The sequence below is a fragment of the Camarhynchus parvulus genome, chromosome 4 (assembly GCF_901933205.1).
Source record: "Camarhynchus parvulus chromosome 4, STF_HiC, whole genome shotgun sequence".
Taxonomy (NCBI): domain Eukaryota; kingdom Metazoa; phylum Chordata; class Aves; order Passeriformes; family Thraupidae; genus Camarhynchus; species Camarhynchus parvulus.
This window is the reverse complement of record NC_044574.1, coordinates 61867024-61890804: the sequence shown is the minus strand read 5'-3', so window position 1 is coordinate 61890804 and position 23781 is coordinate 61867024. Positions and strand designations below refer to the sequence as shown.

Sequence of the window (23781 nt, the reverse complement as noted above, 5' to 3'; positions counted from 1 at the left end):
ATGGCGTCAGCTTGGTGTGTCTTTCACTAAATCTCTCTTTTTAGGCTCACTGAGACCTTCTGGTAAATTCTGGGGCAGAAAGGATGTGGAGTGAGCTCTGTCCCTTCACAATTTTGACTAAAAAGAAGGAAGACTCACTAGAAAGACCTGAAGTCTATGAAATGTTATTTCACACCATGGATCTTGGCCAATAGTGTCTCCTCATCTATAGGGGAAAGAGAGAATCACGCCCACACCGCCCACCCATTAATGCTCAGATGAAAACTTTGCCTAAGTAAAAAACACATGAAAAACCCTTCACTTGAGAGCAGCTGGGTGAAATGTGTCAATATTCTCAATACTCTCATACCAGGACACAACCTGCTTTTCCACAAAATGTTCATTTTGCAGATCCTGCGCCTGTACGGTGTTTCCAGCTAACACGTCAGACACCATTTGTTTTGCCCCTTTGACAAACATCACCGAGGATGTCTGGGCTGCATCAGACCATGCCCTGGGTACCATCTGGGAACTGGGAGACAGGTACCAATCTCCCTGAAATCTCTGAAGAAGGGAATCAGAAGTTTCTGCTCAGAATTCCTACCATTACCATCTTTGGGAAATTCCTACCATTACAACTCTTTGGGAAAAAACTCCCCACCATACCACTGGGGAGAAAATCCCTGTGTGGAAGCAGAGATGACAACCATGTGGATCTAGAGACAGATTTTTTCCTGCTGGCTTTTGCTGACTGAAGTGCCCTCAGGCACAGGCTGCAGATGGAAGTGCTGGGATTGCTCAGAGGTGATGGCAGCTGTGAGCAACGGGCGCTCCTTCCTTGAACTTAGAAACAGTCAAACATTGTAATTAATGATTATTGGTCCTGCAAGTCACACCTCTGTGTTATCACATATCTCTGGGAACCCCCACGCTGTCTTATCCAAGAAAGAGGCATTTATCTAGTGTCCGGCAAAGGAAACAAAGAGTGAGGGGCTGGCAGCCAGGCTGTGCGCTGCAGCTCCATCTTCCCTTCACCCCGGCACAGGGTTGACAGGCAATATTTAGATTGAGGACTTTTCCCTACACAAAGAAAGGGTCCCATTGGCATTCCCTGACACTAACCAGACACAGGAACAGAGGTGATGTACACAAACCTCACTCTTTCTGATTACTGAGTTCAAGGACTCTGTCGTACTGGGATCTTCTGACAGCTTTCTATTTTGAAGACAGCATTATCAAGCAACAGACTGAGTTTGATTTAAATTTCAAAATGAGGAGTATTTCAGATCTCTATTTTGAGAAGTGCTTGCCACCAAGATAGCCCATCTCTGCTGCTCCCACAGGACTGCAGCTTGGACACGGAGAAGCCAGGAGAGCCTTCAGCCTGGTACCTAGACCATGCATACAATGAGAAGCAGGGGAGTACTGGGTTAAAGACTCTCTGCAACTTTCTTCTTTCTGTAATTTTACTCTGTTTCCTTTGCTGGAAAAAGAGGAAGAAAAAACAGACATGGAAAAGAAGCAGCTAACTGACTTAGAGTCTTTGAGGAGGATCTTATTATTCCCTGTCTTCTGGAGGGATTCACATTATCTCCCCCAGAGCAAGGGTGGAAAATCCTAACAGCCAGAACCTGCTGTGGCTTCCCTGCCCACAGCTCTTCAGAGCTGCACTGATTTATCCAGACTGATAAACCGGCCCCACAGGCTCAATTCAATTAATTTTTTCTCATTCTTCTCCAGTCAGTAAATTAGTTAAAAAGACAAAAACCCAAGCATAGCTTAGATTCTTTCACCACCCGATATCCAACACACAGCAACTTGCAACAGGAGAGACTTGGAAACAATGGAAGGAATGTGTTTTCAGTGCTTAGGAGGAGCTGGGTGGCTGGCAGCAGGAACCCTGCCCTGTGAGCCCGATTATCCAAACGGAACACGGACAATGAGGCTGGGCAGGTAACCAAGGGGATCTGCAGGGCAAGGCTCCAGGCAGCAGCTGGGCTCTCCCCTCAGCTACAGGGCTACAAATCACAGGCAATGCTCATGGGCTCCACATCCAAGTGTGGGCTCCACATCCAAGTGTGGGCTCCACATCCAAGTGTGGGCTCCACATCCAAGCGCTCATGGAGGAGCCATAAATGGGACAGAAGCAGCAGGGCCTTCAGGAGGATGTGTGGAGGTACTTGCACACAGCTGGGGGGGTAACAGGGTGAGTCAAATGTGCCAGGGAACTGCACCCGTTGCCTGGGCCAAAGCAAAGGCTGCTGAGTCTCAAACACCCTCCCACAGGCACATTCTTACACATTAGAGCAGCTTCCTGTCTGTAACTAAAGCTCGAGCCCGGGTCAAACTGAGATGTGCAGCCACAGCTTCCAATGCTGCTGGAAAAGTGAAGCTAAACACGGGGCTCTGCACCCAAAAGCAAATTTAGCCAAGTGAAATGCTAAACTTTGGAGCTTCTGTAAAGATCTGGTACTAAACTGTTGAGCAAGAAGGATTTACAGAGGGCATATGGTGAATGACTCATTGTTATAGGGACATGGTGGATGTAGGGGAGCTCCTTTCCCAAATTCCCTGTGGGTGACACAACCTGGGGAAATGCAGAGTCCCACTCCTCAGTCAAAGATTAACTTCTCCTCAACAAAATCAGCTTGAGGAGATAGTTCAGCCTCCAAAATCTGCTCTATCCAAGGCTGGGCAGGGTCAGCCTCCATGACTGCCTACAGTGGCCAGAAGCTGGAGCACCTCCACTAAGGTCAGGGAGGTTGCTCCAGAGATGCATCCTTGCTGATAAAATCAGAATGTGGAATTCCCTTCTCAGCTGCTCACTCACAGGCACTGGGCCACATTTCCACCAGCTCCAGGAAATCAGTGTAGCTTCTTGACTTCAAATAAGCCAAGGTCTGACCCAAATGCAGTGTTGCAAATAAAAGCCACTGCTTCCACTTCACAGTACAAATCTCACAAGACTGAGACACAAAAATCTATGAGGTCACCCAGATGACAGCTGACTGATGTAAGAGGCTCTTCTGATGCCAGCAAAAGCTCTGCCTGAGTAAATGCTGTAGGACTTGGTTCTAAACTGCATGGCCAAAGGAGGGGAGTCAGGCTCAGCCACAGTACCAGCCAATCCAGAGCAGTTCAGCAAAGTGATTTCTGAACCCATTTAATCGTTCTAGGATGCAGACGGGTGCTCAAAAGTCATAAATGCCAAACTCCCACTAAACCACCCAAACTCTGAAGAAGCCAGGTGATTTTGGAATGCCAGGCACCTGAAGTTGGGAAGTCAGAGAAAATTAACACCACTTCTTTGGAGATATTTGGGTTCAGCATTTCTGGTGACCTTTACCAGCACTGACAAAAGCTTCTAAGGAGAAATTTCAGCACTCCTTCCCTGTGAGTGCCCCTCAGGCACACAGGCAGCCAAAGCAGTAACTGTCTTTGCAGAGGCTTCAGGGACACACACAAACACATTCTCACCTGGTCTTCAGCCGTAACTTGACTCCTGCTGCCCACGTGGCTTTGCCGGGCTGGAAGTCAGTGGTCACGCAGTCCGGGCTGAGCGGGCTGGGAGACAGCTCTGAGCATCCCTGTGCTGCATGGGTGTCCCTGCCAAAGGAGAGCAAGGACAGGTAAACACCAGCACGCAAAACCTCGACCCTTAGCCAAGAGGATTTTAGGAAAGAGGGCAATGCACAGACCCAGAGGGCAAGGCAGCGGCATCAGGTCATGTGTATCCTTGTTTTTCTCTACTCAGGGCAACACTTGGCTCTGCCAGTGTCCCTCACGAGTGTTTTGGAGGAGCTGCCCAATCCCACGACACACAGAAGTGAGATTAGCTCAGTACACAGGGCACAGAACTCATTATCCTGCAGCTGCATTTGGGGACAGTAAATCCCCAGGTGTGGAGTTCACGGGTTCCACTGTGGGATACTTTTTCAACATGTAACCACCTTATGAGAGCTCAGGGATTGCTCTGAACACACAAGAGAAAAGCCAAGAGAAAGCTCCACACAGTGAGATGGAGAAAGACAAACCTGTCCTACACCTTCGCTGATATTTCCACCAAGTCAGCAAACACATATTTACCCCATTCCAAGTCAAAAAACACAATGTAACCATCGCTTTAGCTCCATCCTTTCCCCTGGAAGGCTCCACTATTCCCACTTGCTCCAATTTTGAGCCCTGAAGTGCAGAAGGGATTTGAGATTTCGCTCAATGAGCCCCCACGCTGAATAAAAGCAGGGCTGAAAGGCCCCCTGCGCCTCTCCCTGCCCGCGGCAGGCCTGGCCCGGCATAAACTGCAATTGCCTCTCGTTGTGTGCTGAGCCCACATGCCGGCATCTGGGGCTTTGGATAGCTGAGATGGCTTGGATGCCATTCCGGTGAGAGCCCGGCCGTCTTTGTGTCCGGCCGCGTCCTCCCCCGCGCTCCCTGCCCGCGCCCCCACGTGCCAGGCAGGAATGTTAAGCCTCCCATTGCGGATGAGATACTGCGGGGAAGCGCAGCAGCACTTTCACCTACATTAGGGAGAGCGACTCGTCAGGAACGGCCTTTTTTTGCTCACCCTGCTCATCTTCATCCAATTTTTACCCCAAATCCTGCCTTGGCTGCCTTTTCTTTCCATGTGCCAAATCCCGTCCTGCTTTGTCTCTGCCACTCCTCTCCTCTGAGATGATGTCAAGTCTCTGATCAAACTTCAAAGTTCCCCTTCCCTGCTCCCATTCCAGCTTCAGTGTACACCAGGAGCACCATCTCTTTTCCTGCAGCCCTGGAAGTGCCAATATCCTTAAATGCTCTATTTCTCTTAGCTCACCAAGCTTACCACGAAAAATTACCAATTTCCAGAGGAGATTTCACTGCAAGACACGGAAAGGACAGAAGGCCTGCGACAGATGAGAATTTAAAAGATTGCATATAAACACTTTATCCATACAAACAGATCTACAGTTTTGTGAGCAAAATATATTCACAGCTTCAGTGTTTGGAGGACAGAGCCCTGTGTTTCCCTGCTCGTTTCCTGGAGAGCAGAGTTTGGCTGTGCCAGGCCACACCACAGCAGTGGAAAAAGCTGCTCACGCCTTCCATGCAGCCAGCTGTCTCAGCTGTCTCTGAGGGAGCCAGGGACAATGTGTAGGGCTGGGAAACTGCCCCTGGGCCAAGAGAAGAGTCATCAAGAGCCTGAAGAACTGATAGAAAGGAGTAGTAAGTGCCTACAGCTCCCCGGGCACCACAGCCTAGTGATCTTTCAGCACTTAGACTCTTTTAAATTTTTTTTTTTAAGAGAAAGCAGCTTTTGAAGGATGCTAAGAAAGCAAGAGACACCACAGACCCTATATTCTGCTGTAGGCAGAGCTTTCTGAAGAAGTGCCTTCCAAGTGCTCCCACAGGGACCTGCCCAGCCTGACCCTCCAGGGGCAGCCCCAAGCAGAGGGAGGGAGGAGAGGCAGCTTGGCTGTTCCCCCTCACAGGAGCAAACCCTGCTTCCAGCATGCATAACTTTGGGCTTTACCTCACAGAGACAGAGACACCTTAATTAGTTTCTCCATGGGCTCTGGAGGTGCTGTTGGGGTAACAAGGAAATGCAAGTTTTTCCCCAGCCTCTTAGAAAACTGTAATTGCAGAGCTCTGTGGTGCGTGGCAGGCTCAAGCAAGACACTGAAAACTAATCATCCACTCTAGAAATAACAACATTAATCAGGCCCAGTGAGGAACACAAGAGATGAGGATCCTTCCACCTGGGAAGCACACCGACCTCAGGGCCAGAGCACAGCCAGAGGGACGGTCCCCATGCAGGGGGGTCCCTGTGACAGCAGGGCAGGGAGAAGAGCTGAGGCCAGCCAGGGCTGCAGAGCTGGACACCTCCCCAAACAGGACCCCAAGCGCACACCTGTCCTGCCCTTGCAGCCTTCTGCCTCACCTGGCTGCTTAGCCCAGAGCATTTGCCATGGAATTCCTAAGTAAGGCAGCTCAGTCTAACAAGCAGGAGGGTGTTAATCTCTGTAAAGACACTTCTTCCACCATTACATGGAGACAGCCACTCTTGTGCAAAGCTGTTGGGAGCCTACCTTTCCTCTTGGCTGTCCTCACACCTCCTCCTTAGAGTGGCCTCTGAAAGCTCCAGCTGCCCTGGGACAGCTCTCCAACTCCCTGTGGCAGCACCCAGCCCGATGGGATGCTCTTAAAGCCTGGGGCTGCATTTTATTTTGGGATGTTTCAAAGGGCCTCACAATTCCACAGCTAAAAAGTATCCCTGGCAAGGAGGGGCCTGGAGTTGTTCCTTTTGTTATCATGCTGTTTCTAAAGCTCTCAAGTGGGAGACAGGAAACCCAGCACACACAGTCTATTTAAAACTCCTTTACCTCCCACCTGAGGCTGGCAGCTGCCTCTGAAATCTTTTCTTTTCTGCAAAGTTCATGTTTAATTATGAATTGTTATTTATACTTGCTGCTTCCATAGTGCCTTTGGTATTTAATACCACACATGTTCATGAGAACACTCTGCTCAGCTTTTCCCTCATCTAAAAATATGGCCTGCTTGGATTTTTTCCTTGCTGCTTGCTTGACAGTGAAAGAATACAGTGCTAGAGATTAAGGGCTTTTTTCAAGGAAAACCTCCTTCAGAAGTTTCAGTGCCCCCTTCCAGAAGAGAGGCAGCACCTCCTGACCCCACATCCATCTCTCCCCACACAGCCAGCACAGCCTTTCCACAGCAGGCATCTGTGAAACTCTCCCCCCTTTTCACCACCTTCCTCAGAGCTCTTCAAGAACACATGGGTGGCCTTATTTTACATTAATCAACTCCCCATAAGACTGGTTTGCCAGTTGCTGCCATTTGATGTCTCCTGAGCTGCCACAGGCCTTGCAGAACTCAGTTGCTGTTTTGGGGAGATCCTTTGCCTCTGAGCCGGGCTGACTCCAAGCTCCTCTGGCCCCTTATCTGCTTCCCATGCTGACCTCCCGTTACCTGCATGCTTGGAACGTTTCACAGCACTCATCTTAACCTTTGGGGCTCCTGGCTCTTCCTCCTCACTTTCTTCAGTCTTCCTTATCCTTATTTACAACCTTCACATTCCAGCACAGATCAGTTTTCTAAAGTCAGCTTGGACAGAAAGTGTGGGTGGGTGCCCCTGCCCAGCAGCTCTCCTGGCAATTATCTGAGTCTGCAGAGATCATATTCTTAATTAATTAAACCCCATGTTTCATAACAATAGCTCCCTGAGTAATGGCAGCAGCATAAATCACTGCTCTCACTGAGGAAATGATGCAGTGCAAGCTCAGCTGCCTGGCTGGAATTCCCAGAGAGGAGACAGACTTTGCACAGGGAGGTGGCACAAACCCAACTTCGGAAGTCTTGTCTGCTCATAGCATTTATTTTCCAGGACAACAGTGTTACAGTTCTTCTGGCTGCACTACCATCCTGTACTCTTGGCTTAGCTGCCTGTAGTTCCAGGGATGAGACCTAGGATATGCCTGAGGTGAGCTTACATAAGCAGCACCTGGAACTATGTGAAGAAATTATTTGATTTTTTAAAATTTTTCAGAATAGGTATATTTTAATGGTCCCTCCTCTTGGAGCCATGATTCCTGAGTTTAAGCCAACAACTTATTTGCTGCCACAGTAATAGATGACCTGAGTCCCAGAGGATCCAATCCCCAAATGTTAACAGGTTTAGTAAATTTTAGTATTTTGGTACCTCTAAATCCAGTGTTGTTCTGGAAGAGAGGATGGAGATTAAATTCTCATTTTAAATCATTTGGGATGATACAAGGAGTATTTGCAACCAGTGACAGAATTAAAAGCCATCCTAGAAACATAGGTGCTCACACAATGATGCTTCTGAAACCGAGATTAAAGCAAAGAACTCTTCTTCTAGCTTCTACAACTATTTGTAGGCATTTCCTGATATTCTTCCCTTTTTCTTAAATCACAGCCTAAGAGGAACCCCCCCTCCACCACAGAAACAGCCAACAGCACATTACAGAAATACAGAGAAGCACCAACAAAGCTGAACTGGGCTCCGACAGGCAGGAAGGAGCCAGAGGGGTTAACGCTGCTGGTTTATCCTCACAGCACCCCAGGTTACACAATGTCACAGGGCAGCCTGAGATGCCCAGCTCAGCCCAGTGACATAAGGAGAGCTGGGCAGCCTCACCTCTGGCTATCCTCATCCCGCAAGCAAGCTCTCAGCAGCTGCCCAGACGGAATTACGGCTCCTGGGAATGCAAATAGCACCTCCACGGCAGGGCCCATCTATCTCCTGGCAAAGGACAAGACCTCCTGTCTCCTCCCTGCTGTCAGGAGAGGGATGCAGAGTAGGGAGACACCACACTCATCCCAGGCACCCACCTTGGCTGTCGCTGTCCTGCTTGGCAGATCCTCCTGCTCTGACTGGAGTGAAAAGACTGGAGTGCTGACGTATTTCTTATTTTGTTACCTCCTGCGGCTGGCCCAGAAATAGCCTGTAATCCACAGCTCTGTCACGCTCCCAGAATCTCCTTGAGCTGCACTGCAAGTGTCCCTGTGTCACAGCACAAAGGCCTAGGTGCTCTCCTGCTAGCAGCAAGGCCTGCACAGGTTTGTTACTCTGCTCACAGGACCCCTGAGCCACACCAAGACCAGGAGGAAACGTGTGGACAAAACTTACCATGAAAAAAAATTTATAAATTGCACCAAAACCTCTCACGCTAATAACCTGTAAAACCTTTGCCAGAAAAGGTCTCAGTCCTTGGGTAAAAGCTCTAGCTTGTGACTAACAACATTCACCTGGGATGGGGAACAGCCAGGTTTAACTCCACAGTCTTAATTAGGCACATGAGGAATTCAAGACTGGTTCATGAATCCAAAACGCAACAGGCTCCACCCTGTGTAACTCCTGGAAGCACATTGTCATCATAAGTAGAGCAAGACTGCTCTCAAATCTCAGTAAGGCTCACTGAGCACACGAATCTTGGGACTGAATTAGGCATTCTTCCCCGAGATCTGCAGCAAGGTCCAAGTTCTTAAGTAGAAACAATAATATCCATGTCTAGGATTCAGATGGGTCAGTAAAACCCAGGGAAAAAACCCACACAACCCAAACCCATTCACAGCGCCGCTGGCTGCTGCATCTAAAAAACAGGACTACTTAATGCACATTTTCTGTACACATCACAAGCACATCTGTCCTGACATCTGGTAAGACAGGATTACTAGAGCTCATCTTTGTGCCATAAGCCAATCCCAAAAGGGAAAATAATTTTCCCAGGAACAGTGCAAAGGGGCTTGTGCTTTTCTACCTGCACAGGCCATTGTTCGAAGGTAAATTAAAGAAATCACAGGATGGTGAATTTTAGATGGATACATCCCCCCCATTCAGGCACCCATCACTCTCAGTCTTATAGCTCTTACTGGAGATTCCGAGCATGCAGAATTTCAGGGCAAAGCAAGAGAGGCTGAGAAGTCACCTGGAATTAATCCAGACTCACAGCTTTCCTTCTCAGAGGGCTCTTCACTCAGGCAACTCCAACTTAAACAACCTCAATGAGCGCTGACCTTCAGGGCCACTGAGAAAAAACTCTGGAGAAAGGAGACCACTTTTCCCCTGTGCAAGCTGTCTAGTCCTACTTGTCCAGCATTTTTCTGGCTTCCCCTTTTCTCTGGGAGTGGATGGGTTTTAGTTGACCTGACCTCAATCCCACAATCTGGCCACATTGTGTTTGCACAGCCCCACACAAACCAGCTGCTCCGGCGCTGTACCTGTTTGCAAGCACAGAGCTGAAAGGAGCCCTGGCATTCATTTGGGTTCCTTACTTCACTGGCCAAGGGATCTTTGAGAAAATGAACTCCTCCTTTGTCTGGGAGAGAGCCCTAATCCCCGTTTTGCCCTGGAGGATTACTGGGTACTTAGAAAGGCACTCACATGCACATTTTTGGTTCGTGCCAGCTGCATTTAGGCCCACAATATGCAGCGTTCCCTTTGGTCTTTAGCTTTGACAATAAGCATTCCACTGCGCCCAGACCTCGACCCAGAGACTGCAACCCTTTTCCAGGCACCCTAAATCCACGCTTTCTCAATTGGGGGCCTTCCCTGCTTTGCATGAGCACTTGGCCCTCGGAGGCAGCTGGGCACGGAGCCCTGGAGCCCACAGTCCTTTCTTGTGCTGCCCAGTCGGCATGGAGTGCACAGCTCCCTGCACAGCCCTGCCAAAACCACCTGGATCCTGGCTGGAAGAAACAACCTGGTGGCTCAGGATTTAGCTTTTATCCCTAGTGAATTCCTGGCTTTTTGTATTAGTGGTGTATGGTTAGACTCTGTCACACCTTGCTGTTTGTGCCCCAGCAGCACCCAGGCAGCCTTCCCAAAGTGTGCTCTGTGCAGCTCCGGCCCACATCTTCCTAGGACTGTGGCTTCATTTCCTGAAGTTCTAATCTGGGATCAAGTTCAATGGAAGCAAATGACTCTAAAGCAGTACTGACTTGAGCAGCACTTTGCCTGCTCAGGGGAGATCTCACCTTCTCAGGAGGAGACAATTGAGAGGTGAGAACTGTCCTGGTCTGTCAAAAAAGTGCTGTGTCATCCATCCTGCACCCCACCTCTACCTGCACCTTGTGCTCAGAGAGCTTTTACCCTCTCAAAAACACATCTACCTACTTATTGTGTCAAGACAGGAGTAAAAACACAGAGAAATGACAGTTTCATTCTTTTCTACCCCACAACTAACAGGACTATCCTATAAACTTGCTCTTGACCATTACTTGAGGTTTTCCAGAGATGCCTTTGGGGACACTGCAGGATTAGCTTGGGGAATCAGAGCATCCTCTCTCCTCACAGGCTGTTCAGGACCAGGAGCTGTGAGGTACAATCCTTCAGAGCTAGCCATAAAACAGTGGGATCAGCTCTCTCTGTGCATCAGATCTGTTGGGCAGAGGTGCCTGAGAAGAAGATGATGCACAGCAGTGCTCAGGCAAACTGGAGGGTCTTTAACACACCTGACCCTGTAAGGGCCACGGCCACCACACACAGCTAAATCAGCAGCCTGACAGCTTCTGGGGTATCCCCACACTGAATCGTGTGGATCTAAAGTCCTTCTGACAAATTATAACATTTAACTTATCTTACATTACACACACCAAGCACAAGCTGGCTCTAAAGGACAAGTGTAAGTGAAACTAAAAATGTAACTGCAGCTCTCCTGCTGTTGTCATTATCTTACCAGAGTTCTATTCTCACTATATTGCAAGGGTTCCATATTGCTAGAGTTTTCTCTCAGTGATTTGTACTAATGGGAGTGACAATCTGAGCATCCCTTCAGAGGGGGCAGAAGAAAGCCTCCTACTCACATTTGTCACAGGCACAGTGGACATTCAGCACCAAGGGCTCAGGTCTGCAGCAGCTGAGCTGTCTCTCAGCTCTCTCTAACCTGATTATCTGCAGTGTTTCCTGCTATTCCAGATTTTAAGTGCAGTTACTGGACGGGTGGAGTGTGCAGATGTAAATCACCTTTGAAAGTGTAGCAATACCTAATCCCCAGAATATGAGCTACTCCTTTTGAGCTGCTTCTCCATCCCACAACCTCTTCCTGGACAAATTCCTGGGCACCTTACTCAACACAGCATTCCATTTACTTCCTGGGGATTTCAGCAGGAGATTTGCCCAAGTAAGAAGTGATGATAGATTGAGTAAAGAGATGAGGACTTGGCCACCTCAGTGAGAGAGACCAAGGCAAGTGACAGAAATGCTGGCTGCTAAGCTAATAAATACCTGTTTGTCACTCCAAATATTTTTAGCATCTGCCAGTCTGGCAGAGATGAGCTTGGAAAAGGATGAGGACTGCAACCATGACAAGGAACATGAAATGAGGGAGGAATCCTTGGCTCCTCTCACTTGGTCCTATGCCTCTGTGCATCCCCATTGTTCTCACATAAACCCCACAAAAGGGGCAGCTGGCCTTCCTGACTCCACTCCCCCCAGCAGGGAGCTATTTTAGCAGCATTAGGAGTCATTTGCCATCCTTTTCTTAGGAGACACCACAAGCATCTTTCCTGTACACAACCCTGGGTGTGGGACCTCTTCCATGTGCCTTGCCAGCAGGAAAACTCTTCCCCATCTCCTTTGTCTACTGTGTTTTGGTCTGGTGATCCTGAGTCTGGTGATCCCAAATCATTGCTTGGGCTTGAAGCAAGATCTGTGGCTGGGTCTTAGGATGTTCTCTGCAAGCACTGCAGGGCTGGATGAGCACCTGCAGAGGCTATGGAAATCTCACCTGGATGAGATGGCTTCCCCAGTGATGCTGCCCTCCAGTACCACTGAGGTGAACCACTCCCAGCAAGAGTCAAGAGAAATTCCACTAGAGCTTAGCATATGGCTTTGACTTCCAGGGAGAAGTCTCAGATCCTCCTGGGTTTCCAGGAACATGAAGGTGCTGCTCTGTAGATGCAAAACCTTTCACAGCTCTTGGGAAACCCAAGAAAACCTCACTTAGCCTAAATGCCTATCAGCTTTTAATGGGACTTTCCTCACTTCAGACACATCTCAAAAACCCACCCAAACCCCTCTGAAACAGCGTGGGCTGCATTTCCTTGGAGTGGATGCCCCCCAAGCACATAAAGGAAGCAGTGAGGAGAGGAGCACCCACATCACTGTCAACTGGCACTCTGACCTGACCTTCACAGCACGTGCAGGTTAACAAGACATCAAAAACTCTTCTTCCCCAGTGGCAACAGCAGCACCCTCTCAAAGGAAGCCACACCTTTGCTAGGGACATGCAGTGATTTGGAGTCCCAGCCTGGAGATCTCTGCATACCAGCAGGAAAAGGGGAGCAATACACACCCCCACTCCCAGCCTCTCCTGTATGCAGCACACGTGGTGACACTGTCATTACCAACACTCCTCCCAAAATGGAGGAGCCAGCCCCAAACACAAATCAAGCCGCAAATGCCAAACTCGTTTGGAGAGAAAGCAGCAAACCCAAATCCTATTAAGCAGCCATCAGTGTCAATATTTATTCCTCACAACGCAGGGACAAGTGGCCTAATAAACAGTGTCAGGCTGAGCCTGGTGAGAGGGAAGAGGAAGGGAATAGACAGACTTGGGGAAAGGACGCAACATTAATCAGCATCACCCCTGCAAACCTTTGACAGAAACAATGTAGTAAACTCAGTAACCACTTAGAAAGTAAGCTCCCTTTTTGCTTCAACAGTGATAGCCCCCAGTTCCCAGACTGAAGGTTTGGCAACCTTCACAACAGAGCCACTGGGCCCCATAAAACCTTTCCCTTTCGATCCACCTCTCAACACACACCTCTCTCTGGCCTGGCTTAACCACTCTCTGCCCAGCACAGAGCAGATCCATCACAAGGTCTGGGCTGCAGGGAATCAAGCACTCCAGCCAGTACAGAGTGAGTGGGCTCCCAGGCAAACAATGTCTGCACAGGAAGACAAACAAATCAAACCATGATTTCACAAGGCAAACTCCTTGGCTGCCAGAGTCACTTCAAATATCCCAGCTTCTCCTTCTCCCTGCGTGTCATTCCTGCCCCTGGGGACAGGAATCTATACGCCACTGACTTCTGCCTAGCCTGGATGGGAAAACACAGAATTGGACAAACCCACTCCAGGCTCAATATTTCCACCAGGGCTGTAGATGAGTTTTTAGAGCCATGCCTTACTATAGCACATATTTGCTCCCATCTACCCAGGGAAATTCAAGCTGCTATAGCATGATGAGGATGCAGCCATCGTGCATGAGGGGGCCCTGTCCCCACTGCGACTGTACTGGCCACCAGCTATCAGCACGTACTTTGCTTAAATTAGGTTGAAATGGAGTCTGTCTCCAGCCTGGAGCCTGCCTGTAACTGCAAAGGAATCTGTGCCCTCTGCAGCACATGAGACAGGATCGGGTCACTGCTGGAGAGCACTTGGCCTGCCTATTTTTACTGTCCCCCTGAATACTTTTCTTCAACACTGTTCTGAGTTGCTGAAAGAATAGTAAAGATGAGAATTTTTTTTTTTAAATAACAGACAGGGTGATCATCCATAGGAACTGCGTCCTTTTAACTCTTGGATATTTCTCAAATCTCTGCCCTTGTTGCCAGGCTGCTGAAGGCATTTTGAAAGCACAACACGATGAAATCTAATCAGGGTGAAGTGGGCTGGTTTCATTTCCATCAAATTCCTCTTTCAAAGGCATAAATTTACCCTTCTGATCCCAACCTCTAGAACTGAGCCAATACAGCAGTTACTGCTACGTGAAAAACCCACCCAAATCCCCTTCCCTCTGAACAACTGCTGACTGACATTCCTCATGCTTCTTTAAACCCAAGGACATTGCCACTAATTTGAGCCCTGGTGCAAATGAAATGTAAAGGATTAGGGAAGTGGCTCTCATCTGAACAGAGGCAAGCATGCAGCAATGCAGCACATCAAGGGTAGCCAAAGTTTTCATTGCACTTAAACTTGAGAACAACCTCCTAAATCATGGTTTCAAGCACACAGGTTTTCTTTTCCACTGACTGGAGCACCTGAGTGGTGTGTACCTTGAGATACTGAGTGTGGCTACAGCCTGATCCTGCTGACCACGAGCCATTCTCTACTCCCACATCCACTAAAGTCCAGCAGCTTGCCAGCACCAGCCACAGTCACTCTGGGCCTGAACAAATGTTAGCCAAGTGGGAATCACACAGGGCATTATAAAACACCCTGTTTGATGTCATATCCTCCTGATTTATTTACTTACACTGCTGCTGGGTGAAGAAGCCCAGGGATGGGATGGACCAGGCTCCACCATGCCAGCTGCTCTGCAAACACCAGGTGAAGGATGGTTGCTCACCCAGAGGGCTAACCATTAAAGCAGGGTCCACCCTAACTAAACAAAGGCAGGAAGGATGTTTTCCCCATCACTGCTCTTCCCTCAGCAGCCTTCCCAAGTCCATCTGCTCGCCGATGCCAGCTGCATCCTCCTGCTAGAGCCTAGCTTTTCTCCCATTGCTGCCAAGACCTGGGATACTCTGTACAGGGAGAAGGGCTCTACATCACCCTGCTTTTATTCTCATAAAAAATCTGTTCAGGCCTACTGAATACAGGGGCATTTGTGGAGGCCCTGGCTGCTGCAGAACCATCTCCCAGAGGCAGGGCTGCCACATGCCACAGCAGCAATGCCAAATAGGCTACAGCTGGCCTGGTATGTTTTTATTGCATTTTGAGCAATGTTTTACAGTTAAATCTCTGGCCTGCTGACCTCTGGAAGATAAGCCTCTGTGATTATTAAATGAACTTTCCTTAAAATTTACAGTAATCCCGATTTCAGTCGAACTGAACTTCCCTCTTCGATTAAAGAGCCAGAGGGGCCAAGCACCATTTAATGTGGGCCAACAAGCTCTCAATCCTCTAAATCCCCACATTATGGACGTGCAGAGCAGCCCTCCCTCTCCCAGCTGTAGGCTGGCCTGGACTTCACCTCTCTCACTCAAAGGAGTTTTAGGGCATTGATTTTTCCCCACTGTTGTTTCTGCTGGCATCGAGGAAAATCTGGACAAGCACCTTGCAGGAGCAGAGTCAGGCTGAGCAAACACAGTGCGCTGCTGAGCCTCACCCCTCTCCTGAATGAGCTACAGGGGGCTCAGGCTGGGACGAGAAATGAATGTGTTTTAATGGGTGCCACTGGTGGCACCCAACTAAATTTAAGGCTGGGTTTTTTAGGCAGAAGAACATACAGAGATCAGAGTTTAAAAGGCATTACTGCGGGGAATGAGAAAAGACCTTTGGACCTTGGGGGCAGAGGAAGTAGGAGAGAAAGTTGGAGTGAAGGCAAATGAGGTCTGTGGGACACATTCCTCCCAAATTTACAAAGAAAGACGCTGGCTAATAGTGTTCCATTTGAATACAATTCTCCTCCTAGCCATTTTAAGGAGTCTGTGGGTCACTCCAACCAGGTGATAAAACTTCTCAGCTTCTGTCCCAGTATCTCGTTGCAAGGCGCCTGCCAACAGAACTCCCTGCAGGAACACTACGCTGCTTACTAAAACATGTAACACAGTGAGAGCGCACACGAAACCTCCCGCTGCTCTGATGCCCGGCAACTGGCTCCAGAGAAAGAGCAGTAAAAGGATCCTCAAGCCCCGCAGCTCTTGCCCAGCTGCAGCCGACAGTGGATGATGCAGTCCCGGACGCGTCCGTACACTCACAGCACAACGAGGGCGTTTAACTCGCACCTGGAAACTCCTCCGAGTAATGAGTTTCACATGCGGACAGGGGGGAGCGCGGCACGGCGGGGTCTCACCCTACACCACTTCCCTCCCCGACTGCTTCTTCCCAACATCCAGAGGCGCCGAGAACACCGAACAGGAAAACAACAGCTGGAAGGGGAGGGGGCGGGCGCCCTTCCCCGGGAGACTCCGCCGGTGCCGGCCGAGCTGCGGGGCTGCCGCCTTTTGTTAGCCCTGCCCGGCATTCGGAGAAGGAGCGCGCCTGCCCCGCAGCCCAGGCAGACCCCACACGCCAGGTCTCCTCCATCCCCTCCGCCTCCAGCATCCCGCTTCCCGTGCATCCACCTCCCCGCTCCCGGCCGCCGCAGCGCGGTCCGCACTCACCGTGCCCCGGGGCGCGGACGGCTCCGCGCTCACACTCGCGCCGGGCGAGGGCGCCGGAGCCCGGCGGCGCCTCCGGCCGCCCCCGGCAGGTGCCGCGGCGGGCAGCCCGCCCCCGGCACCGCCCCGCACCGAGGGAGCCCCCCCGGCACGGCGGCTGCAGCCCGGAGCCCCCCGCAAGCTCCCCCATCCCGCCACGGCCCGGCCACCGCATCTGCATCCCCGCACCACCAGCGCCAACTCCGCCTGAGCTCCCGCCCGGGTGCAGACCTCAAGGAGCTGCGCTCCCTCCAAAGCCCTGCCGCTCTTCCCTGGTCCCTGAAAAAGTTCAGTCGCTCCTTCCCATTAATCAGACGCTGTTGCGGGTGCTTCCGCCTGCCCGCTGATGTCCTGCCTGGGGAGCGAGTGTCACGGACCACAGCAAAGCCACGTTGCTGCTGTGGTGGCTTTAACAGCGTCTGCTGTCACTTGCTAGGTTCGTTTCATACATGACACTTAACCAGCAAATGAGCTGTATTAAAATAATTTTAAAACTACACACAGCTGAACTGTTGTGTCTCACAAAGGAAGATGACAGGCAGAGATAAGATAAATAAACCCTTTCCATTTCTTATATTGTTGTGAAAAACTCAAGAAAACCCTTCATGCTGCACAATGATTTGTGTTACACACAGAAGGAGTTCAAGTTTCAAGTAAGAATTTGTACTCCTAATATCCTGCATTCAGCTGGCACGAAACAAGCACAGTGCTATTAAGAGCCAGGCTGGTTTGTGCCTAGGAATTGAAGTGGCCAGGTGCTCTGGAAGTCTTCCTGGCTGAGGACTGCAGGATTTCATTTTCCCTTTCCCAGTGGTGACAGATTTTGCAGGTGAATTGAAATCGGTTTCTGCTTTCCCACCCTGCCACTTGCCATCCTCCTTCCTGCCCTTGTGATGCCAAACACCTGCCTCTCCCTTTCTGCTCTGTACCCTCCTGGGTTTTTATCTGGGAGCTGTTTCCTCTCAAGGGTTTCCTCTCAAGCTGTTTCCTCTCACCCCCATTTTCTGGATTTGCACATGGATGCAAATACAGCACCTGGCCCTGTAAAAACCCCTGAACTCAAACTCCTCTGCAAGCTGCTGGCAGCACCAGAAAGAGGTGCAGAACGAAGATGGCAAGTGGGGGAATGTGAGGGAAAGAAAATACCTTTAGAGGTGTCTAAATACCCAGAGAGGTGGCTGAAGGAGATGCTGGGAAAGTTGCTATTCACAATATATCAAAATGGATCTTTTATCCAGGAATATCCAAACATCACCCAAAAATATCCCTGTTTTATACAGAAAGAGACTGGTATTTTACAGAGTGAGGGAAAAGGATGTGATCTTATTGTGAGCAGGAAAGAATCCCACTCCCAACATGCTCTTCACAAGAGGCCTCCCTGAAGTCATTTGGTCACCTGCTGTTAAGTTATCACAACATGTTACATAGATAATTTTACTTCTGTTTATATGTAACTTTATTCTGACCTAGATTAAAATGGTTTCTCTTGGTCTCATTTGAAGTAAAATATTGAACAGGTACATCTGTGTCAGGTGAAATTATGCTCAGCCAGTGCTACTTTTCATGTTGATGTCTCTCTGCCTACCTGCACACTCATAATCAGCAGCCCAAAATGTTTAATACTTCATCAGCTGTAGAAATCATAGTGATAAACCAGCGTGGGAGATGCAGAGAAGCACCAGAGGTGAGGTTACAAAGGCAGTGAGCATCACTTCTGATGAAACCCATCATGAGGTGGCACCTCTCTCAGCAGATTAAGGGTCATTTCCTGTTTTTTTTCACTTGTGCTTCCTAGGGAGGATATTTTGTCTGTATAAAACCTGGGGCGGTGTCACACACCTGTCTTGCCATGGCTTTGAGCTCCCACACCTGGATTTCCACCAGGGACAACAACAGACCCCTCCCGTGCACAAGTCTAAGGGGATGTGTCATCAGGACGGGTTAATAATTTCAACAGCTCCAGATCACTGCCTTGTGACACAAAAGGGCAGGTTTGGGAAGCAGGATTAAGCAGCCTGGGAATAAGGATGACTCAGGTGGTGCCTGCCTTCCTATCCCCTTTGACAGCAAGAGGCCCTTTCTGATCCAAGCCGAGCACACCCATCACCTTGCTCAAGAGCCGATGCCTGCAGCCACCAGCCAGGGTGACCCTGCTGCCAGCAGAGGCCCTCTGTGCAGATGTCACCCATTGGAGGCATGGCTTTTGCTATCACCTCTCCCAAAGGCATGATTTCTCCCCTCCCTGACTGGAAAGCTACATGGAACACTGTATATTCCCACACCAGCATGTGCAGTGTATGTCACCTGCTCGGGATCATTCCATTAGGACCCAGAAGGGCCCACGATAATTTGCTCCGTAAATGACTCCAGATGGTTTTATTGATATTTTAAACACTTGAAGTGTACTTTGCATCTTGGCCAGCCATTTGGCAAGATACCGAGAGGCAAACAGGGTCACAGACGTTACCAGGCAAGGAAACAAAGTCCAGCTTTGGGATGAGATCATAAAAACCCATGAACGCTTGTCCTTCTGTGATAAAAACAACAAAAACATTACCACCGTAGCATAAACCTGAGGCTCCCCATAACCTTGGACTATTTACTGAAGCAAAATAGCACTTAGGATAGCACAAGGACTCGCCCTGAGGCAGATGACAGGCAGCTAATCCAAGTGGGAATTCACTGGGAGGGATCACAACAAGCACATACTGCTGACAAAACGAAACCTTCTGCACAGTCCCTGCTGCCCTGGAGCAGTGAGCATGGCCTCCCTTGCAGACTGATGGGGCGTGGGTCCAAACACCCACACGGCGCAGCTGAGCTGCTGCAGGCAGCTCTGCCTGATGGCAGCCACGGCCCAGAGGTGCTCAGTGTTCACAGCTCACCTCCTGCCAGTGTCCTGGCTGGAATGTCATTGGCCCTACACAGCCAAACCCATCCCGGTCACACCTTGGCCTTTGTGCAATTCCCTCCTGATCCTGCTTCAACAGGAAAGTGTTTGCTCCCTGCTCAGGTGGAGCAGCCCCAGATGGCATGTCCTGGATGGGACAGCACAGCTCAGCTCCCACTGAACTACCTCCAGAACTTTTTCCACCAGGACCAGCCTACATGGCCTTCAGTGCTTATTCTGGAAAGAAAAGCCCTTCCATACAAAAAAATGAAAGAATGTCTGTAACTAAGCAGGATTTCTCCACTGGATGACTCTTGTGACACCAGTATCAAATATCATATCCCGCAAGGGGTAAGAACCAGAGGGCTGGTTTTAATTCTTTTTTTTTCTTCAGGATTTTGTTTCCTTACGTGGTGTTTGCTTCCGATGGCAGTTTAATCCTATCTAAGCACAAGAGCAGAGTTCATATAATCTCCCTCAACAATCATGGGTCTTTGTAAGTTTTCCTCTGTCCTGCTGGTGTTCTCACTGCTTAGAAAATGACTGTCCTTGGACTTAGAGAGCACCTGAAGAAATCAGAGCTGGACCCTGCAGTGCCCATATGGATTCCTCACCCGTCTCCCCTGCAAGTTGCATGGGAAGCAGAGTGAATTATGGCAGAGTTGGTGTCAGGAAGGTCCAGTAAAGCCCTTGCCCATCTCCCTGCCTTTTTCCACCTGGATCAAAAGCATGCAGGTAGTTTCACTTCAGCTCCCACATCACAGCCAACAGGCAGTGTACACACTGCTGCCATCAGCTCCATAGGCTGCCAGCTGGGCTGCAACAGGGACAGAGAGCCCACAAACTCTGTGTACACACCACCTGATGGCACTGCCTCTGTTTGTCCTTGGGAGTAGGGGAAGATGCCCTAGGATCATGCACATCCACATCCCATCCCTTCCCAGAGATGACAGGAATAGCTCTGCTGTGGGGAACCAGAGGACTCAGATATTCATCCAAGAGTCCTTTCTCTTTTGCTTTTTTTCTAGTCACCACAAAAATTCCTCCAGTGCTCCTGCTCTCCAGCTGCCCAGCTGCCTGGCAGCTTGATTCCTGGTACTGCCATGAAAAGTGTGCACCTGGGGGCATGGGATAACAAAGGAAGGTTTCCCCCTCCCAGTAAAATGAAGCTATGAGGGGGAGGAGCACTATATGCCCACAGTGCTGGCTCTGGAAGAGTGCCCCTGGATCCCTGTTCTCCCCCTCATCCCACACTTGGCTGTTTTCCCAGCCTCTTGTTTCTGGCAACACGAGCTGCTGGACACTGGGCTGGGATATGGCTGGGTCACAGAGATGGAGAAAAGCTCTTATTTGAAGGATGAAAAGATGATGTGAAACAGCCCCAAAGGAGCCTGTGCTGTGGCTGGTCCTCGTGGCCCTGGCTTGCTGGGCACTGCAGATGCCAGGCTGCAGCACAGCACGGCCCTTCCTGCATTTGCCCAGGCAGCTGGTGTGAAATGTGAGACCCTTGTCACGTCTGCTGGGGGAGGAAGGGAAGGCGTGGGATGCACAGAGGAAATTGGGTTTTGACATAAACCATGGGCTGCATTGGAGAAGGATGATTTCCTTTGAGGAGTGTTTGCAATGCTGACCTACCCACAGACCATGAAGAGTGAGAAGACAGAGGGGCTGGAGCCAGGGCCATCAATCAGGGGGGAACAGAACTCCCAGGGAGGCTCCGGTTTCCCAAAACGTGCCCAGTCACCTTTTGGTTTGGAAAACTTGAACCATGAGTTGTTCAGAGCCAGGTCTCTTTGAATCCAAGCCTGTAAAGCTAGGAGAAGTTTAGAGAAACTCCCTGTCTTGGCTCATCTCCAAGTCAAATTAACTCCTGGAAGGTGAGGAGGTGTTCAGATAAATATCAAATCTCTCTCTAATGGGTCAAGGCCATTTTTTTAGTGAACAAAAAGGATTTTTATTGGATCTCTCTTACACTGCATATCTCAGACTGAACTTAAGATAGCTGTGAAAAAAATTAAGAAATGAGGAAGTCCAAATCCTGCAGCAATGAATAAAACCCATTATTAAGTTTCCTCATGAAGGCTTCACCCAAATAAACCCAATGAAAAATCAGTTTAAGATTGAACTCAGTCTGGATGCAAGAAATCCCATATTCACATGTGCCAACTCAGGAAAGTTAATTCCTGATGTTTTTTTTATTCAACTCTCCTGTCCTCTGCACTGAAAATTTCTAGACTATGCCCCAAAGTTTTCTCTCAGTTCTTGGCACTGCAGTCACTGTGAGCACCTCTCTATGTGTGGAGACATCCCCTAACCGAAAAACACATCATGGTGATAGCATAAAGAGGAAATAGTAGAAGGCTTCTTAAACATTCCAAGGAGAAAGTGCAGAAAATAGATGTGGATCCACTTTTTCTCCAACATGAGGTGAAAGGAAGGCAGAGAGAACCCTCTCTGAAAAAAACCCTCTTTTCCTTCTGAGCTACTGACAAAAAGATTTAGGGAAAAGAAGAGGAAAAAAAGGACATTTGTACAGTGAAGAAAAAAGGGAGAAGGCTTTGAAGACCTAATTAACAGACTGTCCCAAGTCACTTCAGTTCAGCTGCATCACGAAAGTTTAACAGAGATCCATGGGACCACAACAACCTGCCCAAGAGAATAAGACACTGTAAACAAAACCAGTCACTCCAAAAACCCACCCCCCTTCAAATCCAGGGGGCTGGGAAGGGGAGGAGGCTGCAGCTGAGGGCCTGTTTTCCTGCTCACTAATAAATTTAGTGTACAGAACCTTTTGTGAGTCCTTTTTAAGGTTGTTTGTTGATTAAAGCGGCAAACAACAAACTTAGCCTTAATTTATGCTTCTTTAAACATTTCAAGCTTGGGGGGGGGTGCTTTTTATAGGAGTTAATGAGGCAGAATAGGTTCTTTAAGTGGAAGATATTTTCTCACCAAATTAAAACCTGTATTGAAAATAAAATAATGAGATGAAGGTGGCTTTTCTTTCAGAAGTAAATAAATCTTGGAGTAGAAAACTTCTCACGCACTTGGAACTGTCCTTATCGGAGAGATCTGAGAACAGCAGGTTCACAAGATGTTCTCACTCTCCTTTTTTTTAAATTTATTTTGCCTTCCTCCTTTCATGTAAACAGTAATAAAGCATTACTTGCTCTAAATGTGCAAACAGTTCCAGTGTGTGAGAGCAAGGAAACAGTTGGAGCTGTTCTTTGCCACAGCAGAGCCACAAAAGCCCCAGGCAGGGACTTGGCCACACCATAACCCAGGCAGGGCAGAGAAATGGGCCACATCGTGCCACCTCAGAAACCTGGGCAAGTCTCAGAGTAGCTCCCAGCAAGATCCCAGGTTAGGCTGAATTTTCAAAATTAAAGCTTGCCTCAAATCTGCTGCATTTTGGCAATCTGGTGTAGCAGCACAAGGAAAATCAAGTACCAGAGTGGGCAGCGCAAGAAGCTACTGTGACACCAGTAATCAGCACCGGATGTCATTAACTGGGGACAAACAGGCACAACAAGGTCCTGGTGTGACAGGAGAGCGTCAGGCCTGGTTCCTCTCGGAAATGGGGAGGAAAGGCTCCCTTTCATGGCAGCTCCAAGCACACTGGAGGAGATAACCCTGTTTGTCTTCACCAGAAAGGCCAACTGAGCGCCGGCCTCGCAGGCACAAACTGGTCGGTGCAGCCTCCAGACATGCAATTGCACTCGGGGGCATTCTGGGTGTCACTGAAATGTCAGTATTTTCTCTGGAAAGAAGCCCATCTTTTTGCCTTATTCCTTACCAAAAGGAATTGGGATGTTTGTGGTGTTTTGCTGAATTATCCCTACTGTATGTGTAAGAACAGGGCTAAGCCTACTCCGGAGTGCCAATCGAGTGTCTTCCCTTCCATCTTTGGAAATCTGCAGACAAGGCAGCCACACGCAGTCTGTAACTCCCCCAGGATGCTGGGAGCTTTGCAGGAGGGCTGTGCTTACCCTCCTGCTGCAGGCTGACCAGGGCTCAGAAAGTCCAGTGCACCTGTGGGAAGCCATGGCAAACCCTTATGCGATGGAGCAACAGCTCACCTCAAATTTCAAAGCAGCTGTAAGACCCAGCAGCAGGACAGGAGGGTATGAATGGGGCTGTTTTCATATCTGCTCTGCAAATGTCTGTTAGCACAGCAATGCTATCCGTTGTTATCCGCAAACAGCGGGATTTTATCCGCCGGCCTCCCTCTCTGATCATGGAAAATGTATACACAGGATAGCCAAAGGAACCTGAGCCGGCAGCCAGCCACTCCCTGTGAAACCACATACTGC

The 23781-nt window shown here is 49.3% G+C and overlaps 1 protein-coding gene across 5 annotated transcripts in view; it reads right to left on the bottom strand.

Annotated features, from left to right (window-relative positions):
• SHROOM3 (shroom family member 3) overlaps positions 1–23781 on the bottom strand; it is a 110671-nt gene that overhangs the window by 22574 nt on the left and 64316 nt on the right. For 4 of the 5 annotated variants that reach the window (XM_030947450.1, XM_030947448.1, XM_030947449.1 and 1 more), the window contains one exon: positions 3457–3585. In XM_030947450.1, coding sequence (XP_030803310.1) covers positions 3457–3585 — 129 coding nt within the window. Of the gene's footprint in view, positions 1–3456; positions 3586–16545; positions 16626–23781 lie in introns of those variants that run through there. The other variant, XM_030947452.1, reaches the window with a different exon arrangement.